Source organism: Pongo abelii, chromosome 7 (genome assembly GCF_028885655.2).
Source record: "Pongo abelii isolate AG06213 chromosome 7, NHGRI_mPonAbe1-v2.0_pri, whole genome shotgun sequence".
In the NCBI taxonomy this organism is placed as follows: Eukaryota; Metazoa; Chordata; class Mammalia; order Primates; family Hominidae; genus Pongo; species Pongo abelii.
The window spans coordinates 6,457,411-6,480,417 of record NC_071992.2 but is presented as its reverse complement, the minus strand read 5'-3'; the positions used below and the strand labels follow the sequence as shown (position 1 = coordinate 6,480,417).

At 41.6% G+C, this 23,007-nt stretch overlaps 1 protein-coding gene across 8 annotated transcripts in view; it reads right to left on the bottom strand.

The window, feature by feature from the left end:
- The window catches only part of MCPH1 (microcephalin 1), a 237,460-nt gene that overhangs the window by 203,417 nt on the left and 11,036 nt on the right, over window positions 1-23,007 (bottom strand). For 6 of the 8 annotated variants that reach the window (XM_054561156.2, XM_054561157.2, XM_024251035.3 and 3 more), the window contains exons 4-6: window positions 8,447-8,534; window positions 3,891-4,005; window positions 979-1,122 (exon numbers count right to left, since the gene is read on the bottom strand). In XM_054561156.2, the coding sequence (XP_054417131.2) occupies window positions 979-1,122; window positions 3,891-4,005; window positions 8,447-8,534 (347 nt within the window). Of the gene's footprint in view, window positions 1-978; window positions 1,123-3,890; window positions 4,006-8,446; window positions 8,535-17,451; window positions 17,565-23,007 lie in introns of all 8 variants that reach the window. The other 2 variants (XM_054561158.2, XM_063726496.1) reach the window with 1 other exon arrangement.

Here is a 23,007-nt window from a genome sequence, read left to right as displayed (position 1 = left end):
AGTAAATAAACAAAGCGGATAATAATACATATGTCATTATCTAATTTAGGTAAAACAGAAATTACACCTCCACACAGAAACCAAACCCGTATACACAGGTTTGGTATTCATGTATACACAGATATCTGATATACTGAAACAGATCTGGAAAAACACATCAACTTAAAATACAGGTTATCCCCAGGTAGAAGAGTAGAATTAGGTGGGTATCAAGATGAACTTTTACTATTAGCTACTTTGATAAATGTTTTATTAAAATGTGAATTACACTTCAGTAATTAAAAATTTTAAAGATAAAAGAAACAATGAAAAACAAACTGATTCATTAGATACATTAAAGCAAATTCCTTCACAAGACATGATTCACAGCCAGGCACGGTGGCTCACGCCTGTAAGCCCAGCCGTTTGGGAGGCCGAGGCGGGTGGATCACCTGAGGTTAAGAGCTTAAGACCAGCCTGGCCAACATGGCGAAACCCCGTCTCTACTAAAAATACAAAAAAACAAAAAAAAATTAGCCAGGAGTGGTGACAGGCACCTGTAAGCCCAGCTACTTGGGAGGCTGAGGCAGTAGAATCACTTGAACTCGGGAGGCTGCAGTGAGCCCAGATAGCGCCACTGCACTCCAGCCTGGGCGACAAATGCAAAACTCCATCTCAGAAAACAAACAAACAAACAAAAAAGACATGATTCATTTTTTTTAAAAAAAAAGAAAGAAAAAATTCCAAAGATAATAGAAATTACAAAGGAGCTACAACAAATAGGATTTTAAACTTGAAGAATACTATACACCCAACATATGCTTCAAAAATCTTAACGATGCATAAGATTTTCTGGAAAACAAAGCCAGCCATGAAATAAGTCAAAATGTGTTACTATCAGGAAACATTAAAATATCTAGGCAAAGAAAAAAGAAGCTTTCCACCATAATTTAATTGCCTATTTGCACAATTTTCATCTTACAAACTGTAATTACTTACAGGTGGGGGAAAGATTTTCCCTTTTCTCCTTCATCTCCTGTAATCTGTTCTCCATTGCGCTGTGGTGACTACTATTAATTTCAATTGTGGGACTATATATTAATGAACCATTAGATTCAAAGAAGAGAACAGGTACATCACCATCTGAAAATAAACAAAAAATCCACTTTAAGATCAAAAAGTGCCTTCATACTTCACCAATGTGATTCCTTTTAAGGAACAACCCCCCACACCCCGTTTTCCTTCTTCCCCTTCAACATCATTACCTACTCCTGCTAATATTCTACCTCCACCACCTCCACAGGCAGTGACGCTGCTGCTATAGCTGCTGGCTCACATCTGCTGAGCAACTGCCCTCACCAAGCACTGTGCTAAGAACAATATATGCATTAGTGCATCCAACCTCAAACCCAAACCCAAATCAGTATCCCCACTTGAAGACAAAGACTGAGACACAGAAGTTATTGGTTTGTTTCTTGTCCCAGGTTTCAGAAACTGCCCCCATTAACCATCGCTCCTACCCTCCACATACATGCACAGAGCCAGACATGAACCTGACTACATGAAGCGGGATCAGCATGGTCCCGGAACCATGCAGTTATGAGCTCGTTCTGTGTGGGCGCAGAGCTGTGTTTTTTCTGGAATGCTACCTTGCATATACTCAAAGAGCCCTTCAGAACTTTCATACTCACCCCCACCAAAAAGTACCAACAATCATTTAATGTATTCTCCTTTGCAACTCTTAAGCCTCAATAACCCTTACTGTAGTTCTGACAAGATACAAATGTACATTAGTTGCATCATTAATACTTTACATGTATAGCTTTTAATTACGATACGTATTTGGTCTAAGAAGAAAATTTTGTATCTATCATTACCATGTTGTCAAAGTATTTTCAAATACACTGTCACTGACATAGGAAAGAAGGCCAAAGTGACAAAAGTATAAAGAACTATAGAAGAGTGTGCAATGTTGCTATGAAGCTAGAAAGAAAGTCCAGATCATAAAGGACCTAGTAAATTGGAGAATATGTTAAATACAGGATCTTATCCTGAATATTTTTCCTTGGGATGACACCAGGAAATTTTAAACCAGGGAGGGGATGTCCTTCTGATTTAAGGTTTTCACCATTGTGACTGCAGCACAGAGATGAACTGTAAGGAGAGTGGAGGGTGGGGTAAAGAGTGGCTGCAATGGTGCAGGAGGGATGACCCCGGCATCAGGGGAGAGAGGAGGGAAGGAGAAAACAGAAGAAGTCAAACAACTATTTCAGAAGCAGGGCCATGGTCTTGATGGTGGTTAGTGTCAGGAAGAAGGAGATGTCAAGTACAATTGCACGTTTCTGGCTTGAGCTTCGATGAAGACCAGACAGCTGGTGTGAAGGAAGGATGGACATGCACCAGGAGAGGCAGCGGGAGGGCTGAGCATGAAACAAATGATGCAGGCCATGTTTCTGGAAAATTATGTGGCAGCACTATGTGGGCTAACTGTTCTACCCAGTTCTGTCGCATTATCATCACAGATTTAAAATAAATCTTGGCCGGGTGTGGTGGCTCACGCCTGTAATCCCAGCACTTTGGGAGGCTGAGGCGGGCAGATCATGAGGTCAAGAGTTTGAGATCATCCTGGCCAACATGGTGAAACTCTGTTTCTACTAAAAATACAAAAATTAGCTGGGCGTGGTGGTGCGCCCCTGTAGTCCCAGCTACTCGGGAGGCTGAGGCAGGAGGATTGCTTGAACCCGGGAGGTGGAGGTTGTAGTGAGCCAAGATCACACCACTGCACTCCAGCCTGGCGACAGAGCAAGACTCCATCTCAAAAAAATAAATAAAATAAATCTCGACAATTCTATTTGAATAATTTCAAAACACAGAATAGAGAATTTGTGACACAGTAACACAGATTAAAACAAAGAAAACAAAAACTAGAGGAATTAATGCTTCCTATTTCTAGTGACCATAATTGCTTATCTGTAGCAATGGTGTGTCAGAATTACTAGGAAATACTGAATTTAGAGGACAGTGAAAAAGGCAAAGGAGAAATACCAAAAACATACAAAATATCCTAATGTTTCATAATATTCTTTTTTTTTCTTTTCTTTTTTTGAGTTGGAGTCTTGCTCTGTCTCCCAGGCTGGAGTGTAGTGGTGCAATCTCAGCTCACCGCAAGCTCTGCCTCCCAGGTTCACGACATTCTCCTGCCTCAGCCTCAGGAGTAGCTGGGACTACAGGCGCCTGCCACCACAACCAGCTAATTTTTTTGTATATTTAGTAGAGACAGGGTTTCACCATGTTAGCCAGGATGGTCTCGATCTTCTGACCTCGTGATCCGCCCGCCTCAGCCTCCCAAAGTGCTGGGATTACAGGCGTGAGCCACCGTGCCCAGCCCATAATATTCTTATATATAAAAATATTATTTAAGAATATATATACATAAGAATACATATATTTTTTTCTAAGACATCTTGTTATAGAACATAATATTCTAAAGTATTTTCCCAAATCACTAAGAGAATGTATCATCTAAGATTTGCCTATTCTGGGTAACAAAACAAAAAGGCTAATTAGGTAAAAATATGAAGTTATATACAAAGAAGAAATAAATAGGTATTTATTTCAATAAGGCTTATTAGCCAAAGTTTGCTTTTCTTCTGAAATCATTCCTGAAAATGAAAAGTTCGACCACCTTGATGAATGGTTAAGACTGTGGTCGATTAGCTCAGCTGCATGGCTCTATTATGGCTCCCAGTCAAGTCTCCCGCAGGCTCCTGACATTTTGTTTTCTCCTTCCTAGAGTAAAGTTATCATAGTCTTCATCAGCTCTCTCATCCTGAACCCCACTAGTCATCATGCAAATTAAACAAGGTGTATGGACACAAATGCAAAGAACTGTATTATATTTCTTAGCTTACCTAGACTTGTTTTTTGCCGTTGTAGCTCTTTAGCCATTTTCTCAAATTTCTTCTGAAATCTCTTATCATTTTCTGGTGTTTTAAAATTAAAATCTTTGGGCTGCATACATTTACGCTGTGCAAAAAGAACACAAAAATTAATGCTGTATTGCAACTGCTTAAGACAGGAGAAAAAGCCCTTTCGCATACATTTCTGATACCTTTTATAACATCAGTAATAAAAACTTCTGAAAGAGGTGTTTCTTGCACTGTATGTGAATTGGCAATACTTATTTTTTTGTGCAGTTATAAAGAAAATGGACAGAATTTAAAAGACTGTATAAAAGGCTCTGTATTATGCTTTGTGAGAAATTTTCATGATCCTAGCATTCTTAGTTTCCATGAAAGTTTTTAGCCAGTCTCTTTCAATTTTTTGCTATTGTTACCACCAAACCAGCCCAATCTAGTTCAACTTTGTGTATCAAAATGGTGAACTGTTTAATTGCCATGGCCCCCGAAGTTGCAAGTTACGTCACTTGAGCATGCCCAGGTAAACCAAGCATGTAACCATGGGCAGAACCTGAGCACTTAGACCAAGGAACGGGGCCAAATTAAGGAGTAAACACCTGACGGCATAATCCATGATCCAGTAAGATTGAGCCCTGGCATCACCTTGTGACACAACCCAGTCAGATGACACCTCCCAGCATCACCTCGTTGCAAGATCCAATCAGATCACACTTTATTTTCTCTGTCTATGAAACTGCCTGAGCCCCCATCTCAGGGAGGCAAATTTGAGCATTTCCTCCCGTCTCCTTGCCAGGCAACTTGCAATAAAGCCTTTCTTCTCTCAAAAGCAAGTGGCATGATCTTGGACTCTATGTGGGTTGGGCAGCAAGCCCATTGCCTGCTTGGTAGCACTATTCTCACATCATCCTCCCTGCAAGACCATGATGCAGTAATAAAACAATTTCTATTTTATAATTACCAAAGAAAAGAACCATTATTATTCTTGCCCTACTGTCATTAAATCACAGTAACTCCAATCAGCCAGTAAAACCCAAAAACCGCAACTACACTCACAAACACATGAAACCCCAGGCTGATATCCACAGGAAGGTCTTGGGTTAACTCTACTCTTACCATCCTCAGAGAGGGGAAATGTTTCTTTGAAACACACCTGACATTCCCAGCCTTACCCACATTCTGTTCTTGGAACTGCCCATTGACTTCCCGTCTTTAGCCTGGCCATCAGCACAAATACACATACTGAACTTCACATCGATTTTACTTACTAACACTTTTATGCCTGACTTCTTCCTTATAGGACCCCAGGGAAATTTAAGTCGTCTGTCTAGGTTCCTTGGTTTTCAGCTTGAAGCTACCAGCCCATATTTGCTTACATGGGTAGCTAGCTACCCACGTAAAAGCTAACTTCTTTTGCTCCAGTCTTATAGAAAGAACTTCTTTCAGCTATTCAAGGCTAATGTCTATACTGGGGATCTTGCTCTGTTAGTTATTCACTCATTTATTGACAAAAAACATGACTATATGTCAGGCGCTGGTCTTGCAACCTAGAAAGATCCTTGTCATCATGGAGATGGCATGCTGGGAAGGAATGACAGAAAATAAACATAATAAATAAGTAAATTGTATGTGTCTTGGGAGGTTCATTTCAACAGGCTTGGAACCGGCCTGCACTGCTTTCACTAAAGTACCTGCATGACACAAAATGTATTAATTAGACAGTGGTGCTTTATAGCCACAGGTCCGGGAAGTTTGGGGACAGATTGTGCTGGCCTGTCAACATTGTTTACGATTAGTGAGATGAAGGATTTGCCTGGAGGCTCTGCCAGTGGGGCTGGTTCATATAGGCTCAGGGCCAGCAGTATACAAGAAGACACTCCACCTTGTGCTCCCTGGTTCTCAGGTACTGTGCAGATTGGACACATTGTTATTTTGGGGTCCTGTGAATCTTCTCTACCAAGTGTATTCCATCAAACTGCCCATATTACTACAGTGTGTTAGGAGGAGCCAGTCAGCACTGCAGATGAAAAGAGACTTGCATAGTTGGCGCAAGTGGGAAGGAATTGCTGGTATAAACAAGGGTGGCAGGATAGGTCTCACAGAGAAAGTAACATCTGCACAAAGCCAGAGAGGCTGGAAAACGGGTCATGTTTATGAATTTTAGGGGAAGAATGTTTCAGACAGAGGGAACACATAACGCAATGGCTCTGAAACAGAAACACGATTTGCACGCTTGAGGAACAGCAAGCTGGGTAGGCAGGCAGCAGACAGGGTGAGGGGGAGACAGATGCACAGAACCTTCTCAAGGACCCACAAGAATAAGGCCTCGAGTCGGGTTTAATTTGTAATTACATTTGGAAAAGAGAAGGAAAAGGAAGGTTTTTAGACACGAAAATTAAAGTGGTAAAGTGTATGAGCAGTTATTAATGCTTCAGATTAGGAAAAATTTAAAAGATTAGTAATATCCAATATTGGTCAGAGTATCAAGAAATAGGTTTTTGTTTTTGAGACAGAGTCTTGCTGTGACCCAGGCTGGAGTGCAGTGGCGCGATCTGGGCTCACTGCAACCTCCACCTCCTGGGTTCAAGCAATTCTCCTGCCTCAGCCTCCTGAGTTGCTGGGATTACAGGTGTGCACCAGCAGGTCCGGCTAATTTTTGTATTTTTAGTAGAGATGGGGTTTCACCATGTTGGCCAGGCTGGTCTCAAACTCCTGGCCTCAACTGATTTGCCCGCCTCGGCCTCCTGAAGTGCTGGGATTACAGGTGTGAGCCACCGTATCTGGCCAAGAAATAGGTCATCTTGTATATGACTGGTGGAACTGTTAAAATCAAAATGTGTATGTATTCTGAGCCAGTAATTTTATCTCTAGATATCTGACTTGGAGAAATAAACTCAAATATGTGGCATAAGTAATATACTTAGCAAAAACTGACAGTGACTAAAAGTACATGAATACTGGAAAAACACAGTGACAACGTATAATGCAATACAGAAAACTGAATAGAGTCAAAGCTACTGACATGAAATGGTCAAAACCATATTGTTAATTGGGGAAGAGAAGGTAACTCACCAAATGATACACATAAGATAGCAGAGCCCCTTCACATCAAGCATGCATGTGTGAGTGTGTACATGTGTGTAATGTACTGAAGAAATGCCACCCAGGATACTCATCAAATTGAAAGCTGCTTACTTTGAGGGAGGGCAATCAAAGAGATGTCTGTGTTTACTAAATGTTTTACAATGAAAATATGCATGTACTACTGATGTGTTTTTACAATAAACACTTGATTTTAGCATGTCACAGGGAGTCCAGAGACTGCTGAACACTTGTTCACCTATAATCAGGTAAGACTGAAGCAGTTCATCCATCACTGCATGGACAAACTATGGCTTGTCTGAGATGAAATGTAATGAAGAAATATCATTTACTATTTTCAGGAAATGTGAAGTCCACAGTTATTTCTCCTCTAGTCTACAGGAAATGTAGTTCAGTTTGGAGAAAGTCATCAAATCCTCCCTCTAACAGAGAATCTCATGTGAAAACAAACTGGCTGTGATGTTTCAGGGTAAAGTATCCTCAGATAAAGAAATCACAATTAGAACTTTTAAATAATAGAAAGCTGAAAAGGCTGTGGTTAAAATGTGAATTCAATCTCAAATGAAAGCAATGTCTTTAACTCTGCAGTTTGCCCTCTGTATCTGCAAGTTCCAGATCTGTGGATTCAACCAGTCGCGATTGGAAATATTCAAAAGAAAAAAAAATTAACACAAATTTAAAAAAAAATACAGTGTAACAACTATTTACAAAGCATTCACATTGTATTAGGTATTTTAAGTAATCCAGAAATTACTTAAAGTACATGGGAGGAGCCAGGTGCAGTGGCTCACGCCCGTAATCCCAATTGGGAGGTTGAGGCAGGAGAATCACTTGGGGCCAGGAGTTTGAGACTAGCTTGGGCAACATAGAAAGACCCTGTCTCTACAAACAATTTTTTCTTAAGTATACGGGAGGATTTGTGTAGGTTACATGCAAATACTATGGCATTTTATATAAGGGACTTGAGCATCAGTGGATTTTGGTATCTGTGGGAGTCCCGGAACTGATCCTCTATGGATACTGAAGGACAACTGTATTTGTACAGCAGATTTTCCTAATAAATGACTTTGCACACGGATGTAGGTCCGTCGGACTTTTGAGATTTATCTGGCTAAACAGAATGCAGGTATTTTGACTACAGATATAACAAACTTCATTCTGAAGTAATTACCAAAGCACTTAAATGTTTGCTTGTCTCTTGGCACCTTTTAGTTTTCCCATGGCCGACCACAGTCTTTTCCATTTCCTACAAATGCTATCGAAGAAGTCATAGGATAAAATAATCTCTGTAATTCACTAAAAAATGCTATGTGAAAAGAACAATATCATCAATAGCATATTTAAGACAACTCTTGAATATATTTCTAGAAGTCTTATTTTCTAGAAGTAAAAAATAAAAATGAATAAATTCCCAATTGCCATTATCTACATTGAAATCATGTACTTACTTTTTTTTTAATTAGGCTTGGTAAGTGTTCATTCGTATTAGCTGCAGGGAACAATGATTCATCAATGTGTGCTCCAGCTGTCCTGCATCTGTATAATTAAATTAAGGTAGTCTAATGAGTATTTGTTTCTATTATACATTGACACAGCACTAAATCTGCACATGTATTAGCAATTTAAGAAATCCATACCTAGGTCATTTTAACAGACATTTAAAAAATAAATACAACAGCAAATACAAAAGTCAGTATAAATCAAACTTCCCCAAATCGTCTCTATCTGGTATTTAAGTATAATAGAAGCAAGAGGCAGGTAAAGGAAGTACAATTTTTATGCAACAATTTTTGACTTGTAGCATACTTCAAAATTATTAGTGCATGGTACTCATAAAGCTATGAGTAAATGCTATTAAATGGATCATTTAATAGTAAACAGATAATTTAGAGGTAGAAGGGATGTAAAGATATTGAAGTCAGAGGACATCCATCTCTTTCCTCCAAAATTGGGTTGTCCTTTTTGTGTTTCTGTCCAGACACCACCATCAGCCCCAAGGCCTGGGTGTGTAACCAATGTTTCGCATTGCCAAGCCTCCTCCTCCTGCCCTGTGGACACACCTGCCATTTCTCCTGTCCAGCTTCGTATCTCTGGATTCCTGTGACCCTTATCTCCTCTTAGCATTCTGTCACTCAAGTCTAAATAATTATGACTTTCTAAATGATCTCCTGCCCTACTGTTTGTTTCTCCTCTACTAATTCACTCATACATTACTGAAATATTAATCTTAAATTTCTTCCCAACCCAGATAAAAACCTTCTGTCACTCCTATGTTTACAGCATATTCTCACTCATCTGCTGTTTAAGTGTTTTTATAATAAGTCCTCTACTCACCTCTCCAACTATCCCTCACAGGCCTATCACCGTTCAACATCTAACACACAAACAGTTGTTCGAAAAAATAAAGTATACTGCAATAAAAAACACATATCCATATTGATACAGAAATTTCTACAAAATATATTAGGAATGAAGGAAGTTTCAGAAATATGTGCCTCTGCATGGTACAGTATGGTCTACGCAGTGTGGTAAGTGACACTAGGGTAGTGAATCTCATCCTGGCGTCCCTGACCCCCTTCTGAGGGTGTGCAAAGTCAATACTATCTTTATAACAACACTAACATGTGATTTTCCTTTCTCATCTCGCGTTATCTCCTCAGTATACAATGCAGTGGAGTTTTCAGAAGCAAAATGACATGCAGTATCCCAATACACTGAATGCAGAGGCAGATATGAGAAGGCAACTGTCTTCTATTAAGCCAGGCATCAGAGAAATCTGCAAAAATGTACAAATTTAAAAAAGAATACGGTGCAGTAATTGTAACAAGAGAAGTACAACCAGGCAGAAAAGCAGCAAAAAGTTGCATAATGAGTATGGTTCAGAGAAAGCTTCAGGTCAGGGATGATCACCAGACTCAACTCTGACAAGGAGGCAGATGTGGGAAGACACAGATCTTCCATCTGGAAGCAGAGCATAGACTCAAGCACAGTGCAGCAAACAGGGTGACCTTTTTGGGAAAACATACGCCATTTGTATGACTGAGTGAATGAATACAAGTTAGGAGACTAGCAACAAAAAAAGAATTCACATGATTCCAAGGGTTGTACTTTCTAAGCTAATGAGCTTGGACCCCGTCCTGTGGGCTCTGGGGCATGGGGACAGGTGTGAGGGACAGGTCGTGGGCAGATCACTGGTCCAGGACAAGGAGGCCAGTCAGGGACTACTGCAATAACTGTGGCAGGAGACGCTAAAGATTCAGCAAAGGCAGCTGGGGACTAAGATGGGGAGGGGGAATCCTTAACTGAATAATATTTAGACAATAAAAATGGAAGGTTTTTGACCTCTGGTTAAATCTGGTGGACTGAGCGCACATGCTTTTCTCTTGACCCCCAAAACCCCAATAAAATGATAGTAAAGGAAAACAAAAAGACATAAACCAAAAAAAACAAAGAGTAGATAAGAGCTGTCTGGGGAACTGAAATCAAACAAATAAAAAAAAAAAAAAAGGGAAACCGAAGCCTGGCAGCTGGGGCAGGGGAGGAGTCCATCTGGAGCTCAGAACCTGGAGCTCAGAACTGCTCAAGGGCAGGAGGTGCAGGTGAAGCCAGAGCAGTCAGGGGTGAGGCAGGGGGCAAAGGACAGCAGGCCAAGTGCAGAGGGCAGAGGGTGGAAGGCTGAAAAGAGGCAGCAACTCTCCTTCTCTCCTGTGCCCAGTCACTGCCACCCAGTGCCCAATGGGGGCACTAGGTCCATGTTCAGATAACTGGAGCCTGAGAAGCTCTGGACTCAAAGGACACCAGGCCAAGCTCAGGGAAAACAAAAAGTTTTCCATGAAAGGAAATATATTCATGGTTCACTCTGAGATTCAGCCTAACACACAACTTCCACAGTCATAATGATGTAAACATAAACTACTGATTTAACCAAAATGTATCATGTACACTGCAATCAAGAGTGGAAAGAGCCTGCACATGAATGTGTCCATGCAAACAGCAGATGCATGTATGTGGGAGTGGGGTGCCCTCAGAGGGGCCGATTAAAAACGAAATTCTCACTTCCCTATCAGAAAGTCACTAGATAATATCTGAAACTGAAAGACAAAACAACAATACGGCCACAGTATTTAGAAATATGGAGATCACTGAACAGCTTATCTGCAGAAGCAGCCACATGTGTGAAAGGAGCTGCCTCTGGGGAACAGGAATTGACGGTGAAAAGGGTCAAGAAAGGGACCACTGTTTTTCACGATAAGCCTTGTAATATTTGGTTCTTCTCTGTGTGTGGGGGGGGGGGTGGGGGGAGGTGTGCGTGTGCGTGTCCATACAATGGAACATGATTCCACCATAAAAAGAAATGAAATTCTAATACAGATGACAACATGATGAACCTTGAAAACATCACGCCAGAGAAAGAAGCCAGACATGAAGACCATGTATCATATGATTCCGCTTATGTGAAATGTCCAGAAAAGGAAAATCCACAGAGAAAGAAAGTAGACTAGTGGCTGCCTTGGCTGGCGGGAGAATAGGGGATAGGGCTAAGGGGTACAAATTTCATTCTGAGGTGACGAAAATGTTTTTAAATTGTGGTGACGGTTGCACAACTCTGTGAATACAGTCATATGCCGCATAACAACCTTTTGGTCAATGATAGACCACATACACAACAGTGATCACATAAGATTATAACGGAGCTGAAAAACTCCTATCGCCTAGCAACATACTGATGTTCCTAACCCCGTGTAGGCCCAAGCTAATGTGTGTCTTTGAGTCCTAGTTTTTTTTTTTTTTTAAGTTTAAAAGTAAGAATTAAAATTACAAAATAGAAAAAGCTGATAAAGATATAAGGTATTTTTATACTGCTGTACAATGTATTTTAAGGTATTACAAAAGAGTCAAAAAATTTAAAAAATTACAAAGTTTATCATGTAAAAAAGCTATAGTAAGGCCAAATAAAAAAAAAAATACAGTATATGAGAGGCGTGGTGGCTCACACCTGTAATCCCAGCACTTTGGGAGGCCGAGGCGGGAGATCAGGGGTTCAAGGCCATCATGGGGAAACCCCGTCTCTACTAAAAATGCAAAAATTAGCTGGGCATGGTGGCGCGTGCCTGTAATCCCAGCTACTCAGGAGGCTGAGGCAGGAGAATCGCTTGAACCCAGGAGGCAGAGGTTGCAGTGAGCCAAGATCGCGCCACTGCACTCCAGCCTGGGCGACAGAGCGAGATTCCGTTTCAAAAAAAAAAAAACACAGTATAATAACTATTTACGAAGCACTCGTATTAGGTATTATAAATAACCTAGGTGTTTTTTTTTTCCTCCCACCACAAGCAACAGAGAGATAGATTATTTACTTATGGGAGGAGACAGGTGCAATAACTCCCATCTGTAATCCCAACATTTTGGGAGGCGGAGGTAGGAGGATTGTTTGAGGACAGGAGCTGGAGACTAGCTGGGACAATGTAGCAAGAATGCCATCTCTACAAAAATAAAAATAAAAATAAATTAGCCAGGCATAGTGACACACGCCTGTAGTCCCGGCTCCTCAGGAAGCTGAGGCAGGAGGATTGCTTGAGCCTAGGAGGTTGAGGCTACAGTGAGCCATAATTGTGCCACTTCACTCCAGACCGGGAGACAAAGCAAGACCTTGTCTTTAAAAAAAAGTTATAGTATCAGTTAATACAGTTGCTCCAAAAAATATACATCCAATGTAACCTAAGTGTATGACGTGTATAAAGTCCACAGTAGTGTACAGTAGTAATGTCCTAGGCCTTCACATTCGCTCACCACTCACTCAACGACTCAACCACAGCAACTTCCAGTCTAGCGAGCTCAATTCATAGTAAACGCCCTATATAGGTGTGCCATATTTTATCTTTTATACCATATCTTTACTGTACCTTTTCTATGTTTAAATATTTCAGAGACACAAATACTTACCACTGTTTTACAACTGCACATGCTGTAGAGGTTTGTGCCTAGGAGCAATAGGTTGTGCCACAGAGCCTAGGTGTGCGGTAGCTATGTCATGCAGGTGTGTGTTAATACACACTGTGATGTCTCCATAACAACAAAATCACCTATTCATTTCTCAGAAGGCATCCCTGTCGTTAAGCAATACCTGACCGTATATTTAAAATCCCTGAATTGTACACTTTAATTGGGCAAATTGTGTAGCATATGAATTAGATCTTAAAACAATGTTGGAAAAAGAAAAACCATGAAATACCACTACACATCTGCTTGAATGGCTAAAATTCAAAAGATGGATAAATTACAAGTATCGGTGAAGATGTGGAGTGAACGGAACCCTCACACACTGCTGGTGGGAATATACAGTGCCATAACCGCCTTGGAAAAGTTTGGGTAACGACCCAAGAGAAATGAAAGCATACAAAGACACAAATGTAAATGTCCATTGTAACTTTATTCATAATAACCTAAAATGGCAAACTAGCCCAATCTCCATCAACTGGTGGCACCAAGCTACATGCCTGCAATAGAATACTACTCAGCTATAAAAGGAAGTGAAACCACTGCTACAAACAACATGGACAAATCGCAAAAACATCACCTTCAGTGAAAGAAGTCAGGCACAAAACACAGTACACACTGGATGATTCCACTGATCTGAAGCTGCAGAATTGGTGACACTGATCTTTAATGACAGAAACCAGATCTGTGGCCGCCCTGGGGTGGGAGGTGGGGGGCAAGGGAGGCCGACAGCAAACGGACACGAGGGAGACTTTGGGGTGATGAAAATGCTCTGTATTTTGGTTGTGGTGGTGACACAGGTATACACATTTATCAAAACTCCATGAACGTACACTTAAAATGGGCCCGTTTTATTTTATGTAAATGTTTTTATAAAGCTGATTTTAAAAAAACAAACCAACTATCTGAGCCTACAATAATGGGGTGAGCAGAATGCTGTATCTAATGAAAGTGATGGGAAAGGGAGGCGGGGTGGAAGAGAACGAGAAAGGAAATGCTTTTTAGGTGTGCTTCTTTTTAAAAAGTCCCCTTAATTACCAATTTTAAGCATGAGAAGTTTTTAGCAGCTTCTTCTTACTCAAGCAAAACGTCACCGATTTACCACTATTATGCCTAAGGGAACAGCAAAAGGGGTTTTGCTGAGATGCATCTGAGGTGGCTGAGATGCATCTGGATGAAAGACGTGGAGGAGACCCTAGATAATCGTGTTATCAAATACACAGTATTAAGATCACCACCATCATCAGGACAAAGATCAGCCAGCTCATGAGAAGCCTCAAACCAACCATGCTGGAAAAGCCACTACCATTGCCTCCTATTGCACAACACAGAAAACCCAGGAGCACAGAAGATCATTTGCCAAAGTTTACAAAACCAGTAAGTATCCTTTAAGTTAGCAGTTTAAGGAAAAGCTTGATTCAACCCAGTAAAACGTGTGCCTGGCATAGGTTATACAGTTGTGGAAGATGTGTTCTGTTCCTTTGGGATAAGCTTCCCAACCGCATATCCTTCAGAGTGATAAGATGTAAGGTGCACAGAGATGCTCTCCCTGAATTTCATCTACCCGGGTGTAACTATCATCACTCACTATGAAGAAATAAGTGGCACTTACTGCTGGTAATGCCGTTCTGCATGCCAACAGCTATGCTTTAGCACACGTGGTAATACACTAAAGCTGCTACACTGAAACCCACGTTTACCAGGGGTCCAACCAAAATCTACTGAGCAGACAAAAAAGCTTCCAATTAGATTTCTATTTTTCTTCAGAAATGTAAAATGATAACATTATCCCACCACCTAGTGGTCAAAACGAAAAGTGTTTCAAGAGATGTCTCTAAACAGAGAACCAACTATTTGACCTGCTGCTGCCTCAGAGCCAATAGAAATCAAAGCAGCAACATTCTCCTTGGGAAGCCCTGCTGTGATGAGCTTGTTCTCCCCAGACAGCAGATTCACTCCAGCACTTCCCACAGCACACCTGCCAGGTCGGCCAGGAACCACCGACTCCCACTCTACCCTTAGGACAATGCCTTCACCTGGGCCAATCCTGCAGCCTTTATACTACTCTCGGGCCAAACTGCCCAGCACCAGTATCTTATTCTCTAGGCCCAGTCAATAAGTCAATTCAGGAAAAGTACGTCAATCTTTTACGTAGACGGCACTGTGTTAGCGAGGTAAAAAAGTGAATGGCATCTCTTTGAAGATTCCAGCCGCAAAGCACACAATCCTTCACATGTGTCCCTGTCGCACAAGGAAGAACACAGGAGATTCAGAGAAGTCTGCACAATAGTGCTCTGCCAGCAGAGAGAGCACTTCTGTGGTCTAGCACTAAATAACCATAGCAAGTTAACTCAGGAGCTGCTGGAGGAACCTTGAGCCCAGCAGTTGAGTAATTCACCCAGTCCCAAATGGCTACACATCCACTGTTACACACTGATGTGACATCAGGAGGACACATCAGACCGTCCCAAACTGAGGGATGTTCCTATCACTGGTCAGTGACCTTAAACAGTGTCAAAGTCACAGAAGCCAGTGAAAGACTAAGGAATGGCTGCAGGGTGAGAAGGCTGAGGAGGCGAGAAGTGGAGCTGGCTGCTGGTAGGATAGGAATGGAGTCTGAGGATTCTAGAAGGAAGGGAGCCGTGGTAAGCCCCTAATGTCAGCCTGTGTTGTGCTTATGCAGGAATATGTCCCTGTTTCTAGCAAACACTAAATGCAGGGGGTGATGGCCTTTGGTCAGCAACCAACTCTCAGCCTAGCAAGGACAAAGCCTGTGAACCGTATTCCCAACCTAGCTGTTAGTTTGCAGTTGTTTAAAAATGATAAACTTTCTTCAACAGAACTTAGAGTGGGGGCCAAGCTGACCTTTATTTCACCTTTATGTATTCTTTCTTCAAGGTAAAAATTTCTACATCCAAAGGAAATGTCAGAATTTTATCAATTGCCATCTGATCTTAAAATGAACACTCCCAGAAGGAACCCAACAGAATGGGATTCTAGTGACACCTAGTGACCTTATGAAGTTAATGTTCACATTTTCAGTGGAAACCATGAGCCACTACATTGGAAAGGCAGGCAGTTCACCAAGAAAGGACAGACGTGACATAAAAAATGCAGGTCAGTTTGGCTCTTATCTCTATGTTCTGTTGAAGAAAATTCAAGCTCACCAAAAGTCAGAGAAATGCAAATAAAAACAGTATTATTTTTCTTCTACAAATTAGAAAAGATTAAAGAACTGATAACTCACAACATAAGCAAAGGTATTGGGAAACAGGCATTTTTTGATAATTCCAGAAAGAATGGAAAGCAGTACACTCCTTCCAGAAGGTAATTTGGCAGCATCTATCATATTTAAATACGTAAACTCTCTGAAATGAACAGCCCACTTTTGGGATTTAAACCTATGGAAAGATTTATCACCTGCAAAAGGTAATATATACAGAAGCTCAATGCTGTAATATTTCTAATTGAAAAAAATAACTAAGAAATGAAAAACTTCAATCATCAATAGGACACTGGTTACATAAATTACTGGACAGCTACTACAAAAGATTGTTATATATATAAAGTGGGATGTATCTGCATGTACAGGCAAAAAATGTCCTGTAATAAAAAGTTAACTGAAGAAGTATATGGGCTGGGCGCAGGGGCTCATGCCAGTAATCCCAGCACTTTGGGAGGCCGAGGCAGGCGGATCACAAGGTCAGGAGATGGAAACCATCCTGGCTAACACGGTGAAACCCCGTCTCTACTAAAAATACAAAAAAATTAGCCGGGCGTGGTGGCGGGTGCCTGTAGTCCCAGCTACTCGGGAGCCTGAGGCAGGAGAGTGCAGTGAGCCAAGATTGCACCACTGCACTCCAGCCTGGGCGACAGAGCGAGACTCAGTTTCAAAAAGAAAAAAAAAAGAAAAATGCCAAAAGATTAGGTTCACTTTTGAGCTTTTGAGGACCTTAGAAGTTTGCTTTTGCCAGGCACGGTGGCTCATACCAGTAATCCTAGCACTTTGGGAGGCCAAGGTGGGCGGATCACCTGAAGTCAGGAGTTAAACCAGCCTAGCCAACATGGTGAAACCCTGTCTCTCCTAAAAATATAAAAATTGGCCAGGCACAGTGGCTCACGCCTGTAATCCCAGCACTTTGGGAGACTGAGGAAGGCAGATCACAAGGTCAGGAGATCGAGACCATCCTGGCTAACACAGTGAAACCCCGTCTATACTAAAAACACAAAAAATTAACCGGGCGTGGTGGCGGGCTCCTGTAGTCCCAGTTACTCAGGAGGCTGAGGCAGGAGAACGGCACGAACCCGGGAGGCAGAGCTTGCAGTAAGCCGAGATCGTGTCACTGCACTCCAGCCTGGGCGACAGAGTGAGACTCTGTCTAAAAAAAAAAAAAAAAAAAAATATATATATATATATATATGTGTGTGTGTGTAATTAGCCAGGCATGGTAGTACGTACCTATAGCCCCAGCTACTCGGGAGGCTGAGGCAGAATTGCTTGAACCCAGGAGGCGGAGGTTGCAGTAAGCCGAGATCACGCCACTGCACTACAGCTTGGGCAAGAGTGTGAGACTGTCTCCAGAAAAAAAAAAAAAAAAGTTTGTTTTTGGATAATGAAGTTACAAGTATTATGGAGTCTGCATAAGCCCCTTGAGAAAGAGGCTGGGGTTAGTAGTGGTGGGCAGAAATAGAGAGAGAGAAAGGGGATAGAGAATGAACGGGGGGCGGGGGTAGTCAGGGGCTGGCCCAGCAAAGCAGAGTAAGAATCCCTAACTCTCAGCAGAACACACTACCAGTGACCACCCCCATTGTAGGGTTAGCTGAGAGGCCTTATTAGGTACAGAAATGGCTACTATTTTAATTTTGTCCATGCATCTCCATTTACTTCAAGCTTCTAGTAAAGGTCTCTGTTTCTGCACTCTCCCCTCCACATTTCTACACAACTTTTAAAATGTAGTTTTTTTCAAGTCATTTTCCCCCATGATATTTTCTCTAGTATCTCTATGCCACTTAACTAAATTTTCCTTTGTTCATGACTTGTTAGAACAAATATTTACTGAGCATCTACTATGAGCCAGATGAATGTTAGATTTACTGGAAACACAACCATAAATAAGACAGACAGGTAGCTGCTCTTGGAGTCCCCATTACAATAGAAAGACCAAATGCATGATTAGATACACAGACAGATAAAGCAGTCAAATGAACAAAATAAGTTTTAATAGTACACACAGGAAAAAAGGAGTTGAGATAGAGAATAACAAAGGACTTGAACTGTGAACTGGGGACAGAGGAAGCTCTTCTGATAAAGCGACCTTGCAATGCAACATGTATAAAGGAGCTGACTACAAAACTGGGTTTAGAATCAGGAAGAGGGGGCAGAGTTCTCAGCACAGGCCAAGAACTAAAGGCAGAAAGAGTGTGGCCTTGGGGACCTGGAAGCCTAGAGCATTTGGAAGACGCAAACAAGGGAGAGGGGAGCAGCTGACATTGGAAGGGAAGGGGACCATCATGCAGCACACTGGACCTGGGTCAGCAAACTTCTGTAAAGGGGAAAGTAGTGAATGTCTTAGGCTTCGTGGGCCGTAAGGTCTCTGCCACAGGATCCAAATCTACAACTGTAGTACAGAGGCAGCCACTGACTACATCATCAGATGAACATGCCTGTGTTCCAATAAAACGGTATTTATGGATACTAAAATTGAATTTTATATAATGTAAATATCATGAAATAGTAAACATGTGAATTTTTTTTTCTCTTAATTTAAAAACCATTCTTAGCTCATGGGCCATTAAAAAAAAATAAACAGGATGGCAGGGTGGATTTGGCCGGGGGATGACAGTTTGCCATTCCCTGCTACAGACCACTGAACTCTAAGCCATTTTATCAGAAGGATAAAGCTGATTTATGTGTTGAAGTATTACAGGTAGTTAGGCATAAGCCCGGCATGAGAGGGCTCTACCACCCACTAGGAATGTTGGGTGATAGCTCAACAATTATCACATTACGTCTCTAAAAGAGATAAATTGGCAGCCAGAGCCAGGGAGAGGCCATTTCCTGACAGTCCACACCTGTTGCGCTAAAGTGTTAACTGAATGCAATGCAGACGCCAGGGAGAGGCCATTTCCCGGGCATGCACATTAAGAGACAAAATGGCGGAGAAATGGGAAGAAAGCCTCAGATGGGCACGCATACAACTTCCTAAACAACCTGCCTGTGCTCAATTCCCGCACTGTGCATGCGGGCAGCCCACTCTAAGGGAAGAACTGGGGGAAAAGGCGAGCCTATAAATCCCAGGATCAAGGTTAAACATTAAATTAGACCTCCATGCCCGCCTGGGACTCTTCCCAGTGTACGTTCCTTTCTTTCCGTTCTGACGCCTTTTAAATAAACTTCTGCTCCTGCTCTGACACTTGCTTCGGTCTCTTCTTTTGCCTTATGCTCCTCCGTGGAATTCTTTCTTCTGAGGAGGCAAGAACTGAAGTTGCTGCAAACCCATACTTGTTTGCTGCCAGTAACTTGGATACCTTCCACTGGTAACAAAAGGGGTTACATTTGCTGATGTATAAGAAACAAAATGAAACAGACAGGCAGGAGGCTGCTACAGTAACTGAAGCAAGACATGATAGTTGTCTGGACTGTAACGGCAGACAGAGATAAAGATCTATGAGAGATCGATTTTGAGATAAAAATCAATAAGCCATTTCAATGGACTCCATAAGAAGATGAGGTAGAGAAAACAATGATGGCTGCCTGACATTGAGTCTTACCCCATTCCCTCCCCGAAAAAAAGCAGAAAATAAAAAAGAAACTTAAATAAAAGACACATATGACCTACATTCTCACTGATACGGAGATAACAGTGCAAATTCAGATGACCTATAAGTAGAAAAATAATCCAATTCCAACACAGCTGCAAGTCTATGGATGCAGAAAGTTGGGGAGAATAGGCTTAAGACTCCATAAAAAGTAGTACAGTCTGGAGGACTTACATGAAGCACAGGTAAAAGAAGTCTCAGAAAGAGGACACCCAGCACAACTGCCACAACACAGAACCCATGCAGCTCACAGCACCCACTCCAGGGAAGGGGCCTGAATGGGAGCAAGACTAGGACAGGCAGGCTCTGAAAAGCATCAGTTCTGGGGGTAGTGGCAGCCCTTGAACCAATGGCAGTGAAAAAAAGAAGAAACTAAGAGAAAAACATTTAAGGATCCTATAGAAACAAAAGGCAGATGAGATACATGAGCCCCTCCCTTCTCCCTCCATCACCAGCATCACCTATAAAAGAAACTATGCAAGACAGCAGAACTGACAGAAGAGGATGCTCTGGCCAAACACCCGGCCTATACAATGAATGGAAATAGAATAGACTACATCCATTTTAAAAATCTATTTAAAAAAAAAACAAAGAAAAAGCAAATCATTTCAGCTGAGGAAAACCCATCACACTCCCTAAAATAAAAGCAAACACAAAACTGAAGAATATAACAAACCCCTTGAACTTGAATCAAATATTGTCAGCTGGGTGCAGTGGCTCACATCAGTAATCCCAGCACTTTGAGAGGCTGGAGTGAGTGGATCACTTGAGTCCAGCCTGGGCTACATAGTGAGATCCCATCTCTATAAAAAAATTCTTTAATGCCGTGTGTGGTGGCTCACACCTGTAATCCCAGCACTTTGGGAGGCCAAGGCAGGTGGATCAGAAGGTCAGGAGATCAAGACCATTCTGGCTAACACGGTAAAACCCCATCTCTACTAAAAATACAAAAAAAAAAAAAAAAAAAATTAGCCAGGCCTGGTGGTGGGCACCTGTAGTCCCAGCTACTCGGGAGGCTGAGGCAGAACGGCATGAACCTGGGAGGCAGAGCTTACAGTGAGCCGAGATTGCACCACTGCACTAGGCCACAGAGCAGGACTCCATCTCAAAAAGAAAAAAGAAAAAAAATTTTTTTTAAATGGCTGGGCATGGTGGCACATGCCTACAGTCTCAGCCACTCAGGAGGGCTGGGGTGAGAGGACCGATTGAGCCTTAGAGGTCAAGGCTGCAGTAAGCTTCAACTGAGTCATTGCATTCCAGCCTGGGCAAAAGAGCAAGACCCTGTCTCCAAAAACCAAAAAACAGAGCAAGACCCTGTCTTCAAAAAACAAAAACAAATACTGTCAAATGAGTATTTGGGGTAAAACTGTGTGTGTGTGTGTGTGTGTGTGTGTGTGTTTGTGTGTATGTGTATATAAATATAAAAGGGTTGAAGTCAAAGCGGCTGAAATAAAAGACAGCTAAGCAGGCCCAACATCAACATAATTGGAGTCCCAGAAGAAAAGCAAAACAATGAAGCAGAATATTTAAAACTATAATCCCAGAAACTTTTGCAGAAATATAGACCTGAATCTGTTGAAAAGGCCAAGCCAGAACTGGAATGATCAATCCAAAACATATTACAGTAAAGCCATGAGTCTTAAAAAAAAAATCCTGGCCGGGCGCTGTGGCTCACGCCTATAATCCCAGTACTTTGGGAGGCTGAGGCGGGCAGATCATGAGGTCAGAAGATCGAGACCACCTGACCAACATGGTGAAACCCCGTGTCCACTAAAAATACAAAAATTAGCTAGGCGTGGTGGCACGTGCCTGTGATCCCAGCTACTCGGGAGGCTGAGGCAGGAGAATCGCTGAACCAGGGAGTCGGAGAGTGCAGTGAGCACAGATCGCGCCACTGTACTCCAGCCTGGTGACACAGCGAGACTTCATCTAAAAAAAAAAAATGATAAAATAAAATAAAAAATATCCTTAAGGAGTCTCCAGGCAAAAAGATCAAATAATCTTGAAGGGAAAAAGAATTAGACTGGCCTCAGATGCTTCAAAAATAACATACTAAGTTCCATTTCTGTTTATGCCTAACAAACCAATATACAAATATAAGTGAACTATAAGCTATACGTCCTGGAAATACAGGAAAAATAAAATAAAATAAACCAACTATGTGAGAGCTTTGAAAGCTGGAGGGAAATAAAAGAAAAAGAAAGAACAGGCAAATTTTAAAAGGAAGCAAAAGAATCTAGGCACCACCACATTTTCTGTCTGTCCCCTAAAGGCAGCCAGTCTCTGAGGGAGCTGGTGTGGCGCAGCAGGCACTCAAGCAGAAGCTCCGGCCTCCTTTCTCGCTGAAGAGACCAGGGGAAGGAGACTGGGCAGCTAGGGCCACAAGAGAAATGAGGTAAGGACTCAGGAAGTAAGAGAACCAGAGGAGAAACCCCAAATTCTGAGTATGGAAGTTCAAGTCTCCGGCTGACCCCTGAACAACATGTGTTTGAGGCAAACAAATCACCTTGCACCTGAGGCTTAAAGGGCACATCTAAGCAACTGCCCACATAATGACAGTGTGCATTTAACTTTAATGACAAGTTAACTACTTGCTAAAACAAAAACATCATGCTCTTTGCAACAATACAAAAGAATCCAGAGTCTACATAGTATTTACAATGTGCAAAATACAACCTCAAATTATTTGCCATATGAAGAACCAGAAAAATGTGACACGCTATCAAAGAAAAAAAAAACAAAACAGATACCCACCTCAAAATTATCAGACAAGGTCATTAAGACAACTATTTATAACTATACTCATCGATAAAATAGAAAATACACTCATAACCAAAGACAGGAAAAGCAAATATGAGAAATCTCACATGAAAACGGAATAAAAAGAATGTATTAAAAAACCAAGCAGAAATGTTAGAAATCAAAAATATCTCAAATAAAGGTACTAAGTAGCAGAATGGATTTGATGAAGAAAAAAGTCAATGAACTTGAAAACAGATCCATCTGGGGAGAATAAAAAAGGCTGAACAATAATGAACAAGAAGGAGAGCACTATGGACAAATGCAAACATTTAAAAGGTGTATTACACAGAAAGGACTGGCAAACTACCTGGCTTCCTGCCAGACTTATAAGTAAAGCTTGCTGTCACACAGACACATGCATTTGTTTACTTATTTTCTATTATTCCTTTCACAC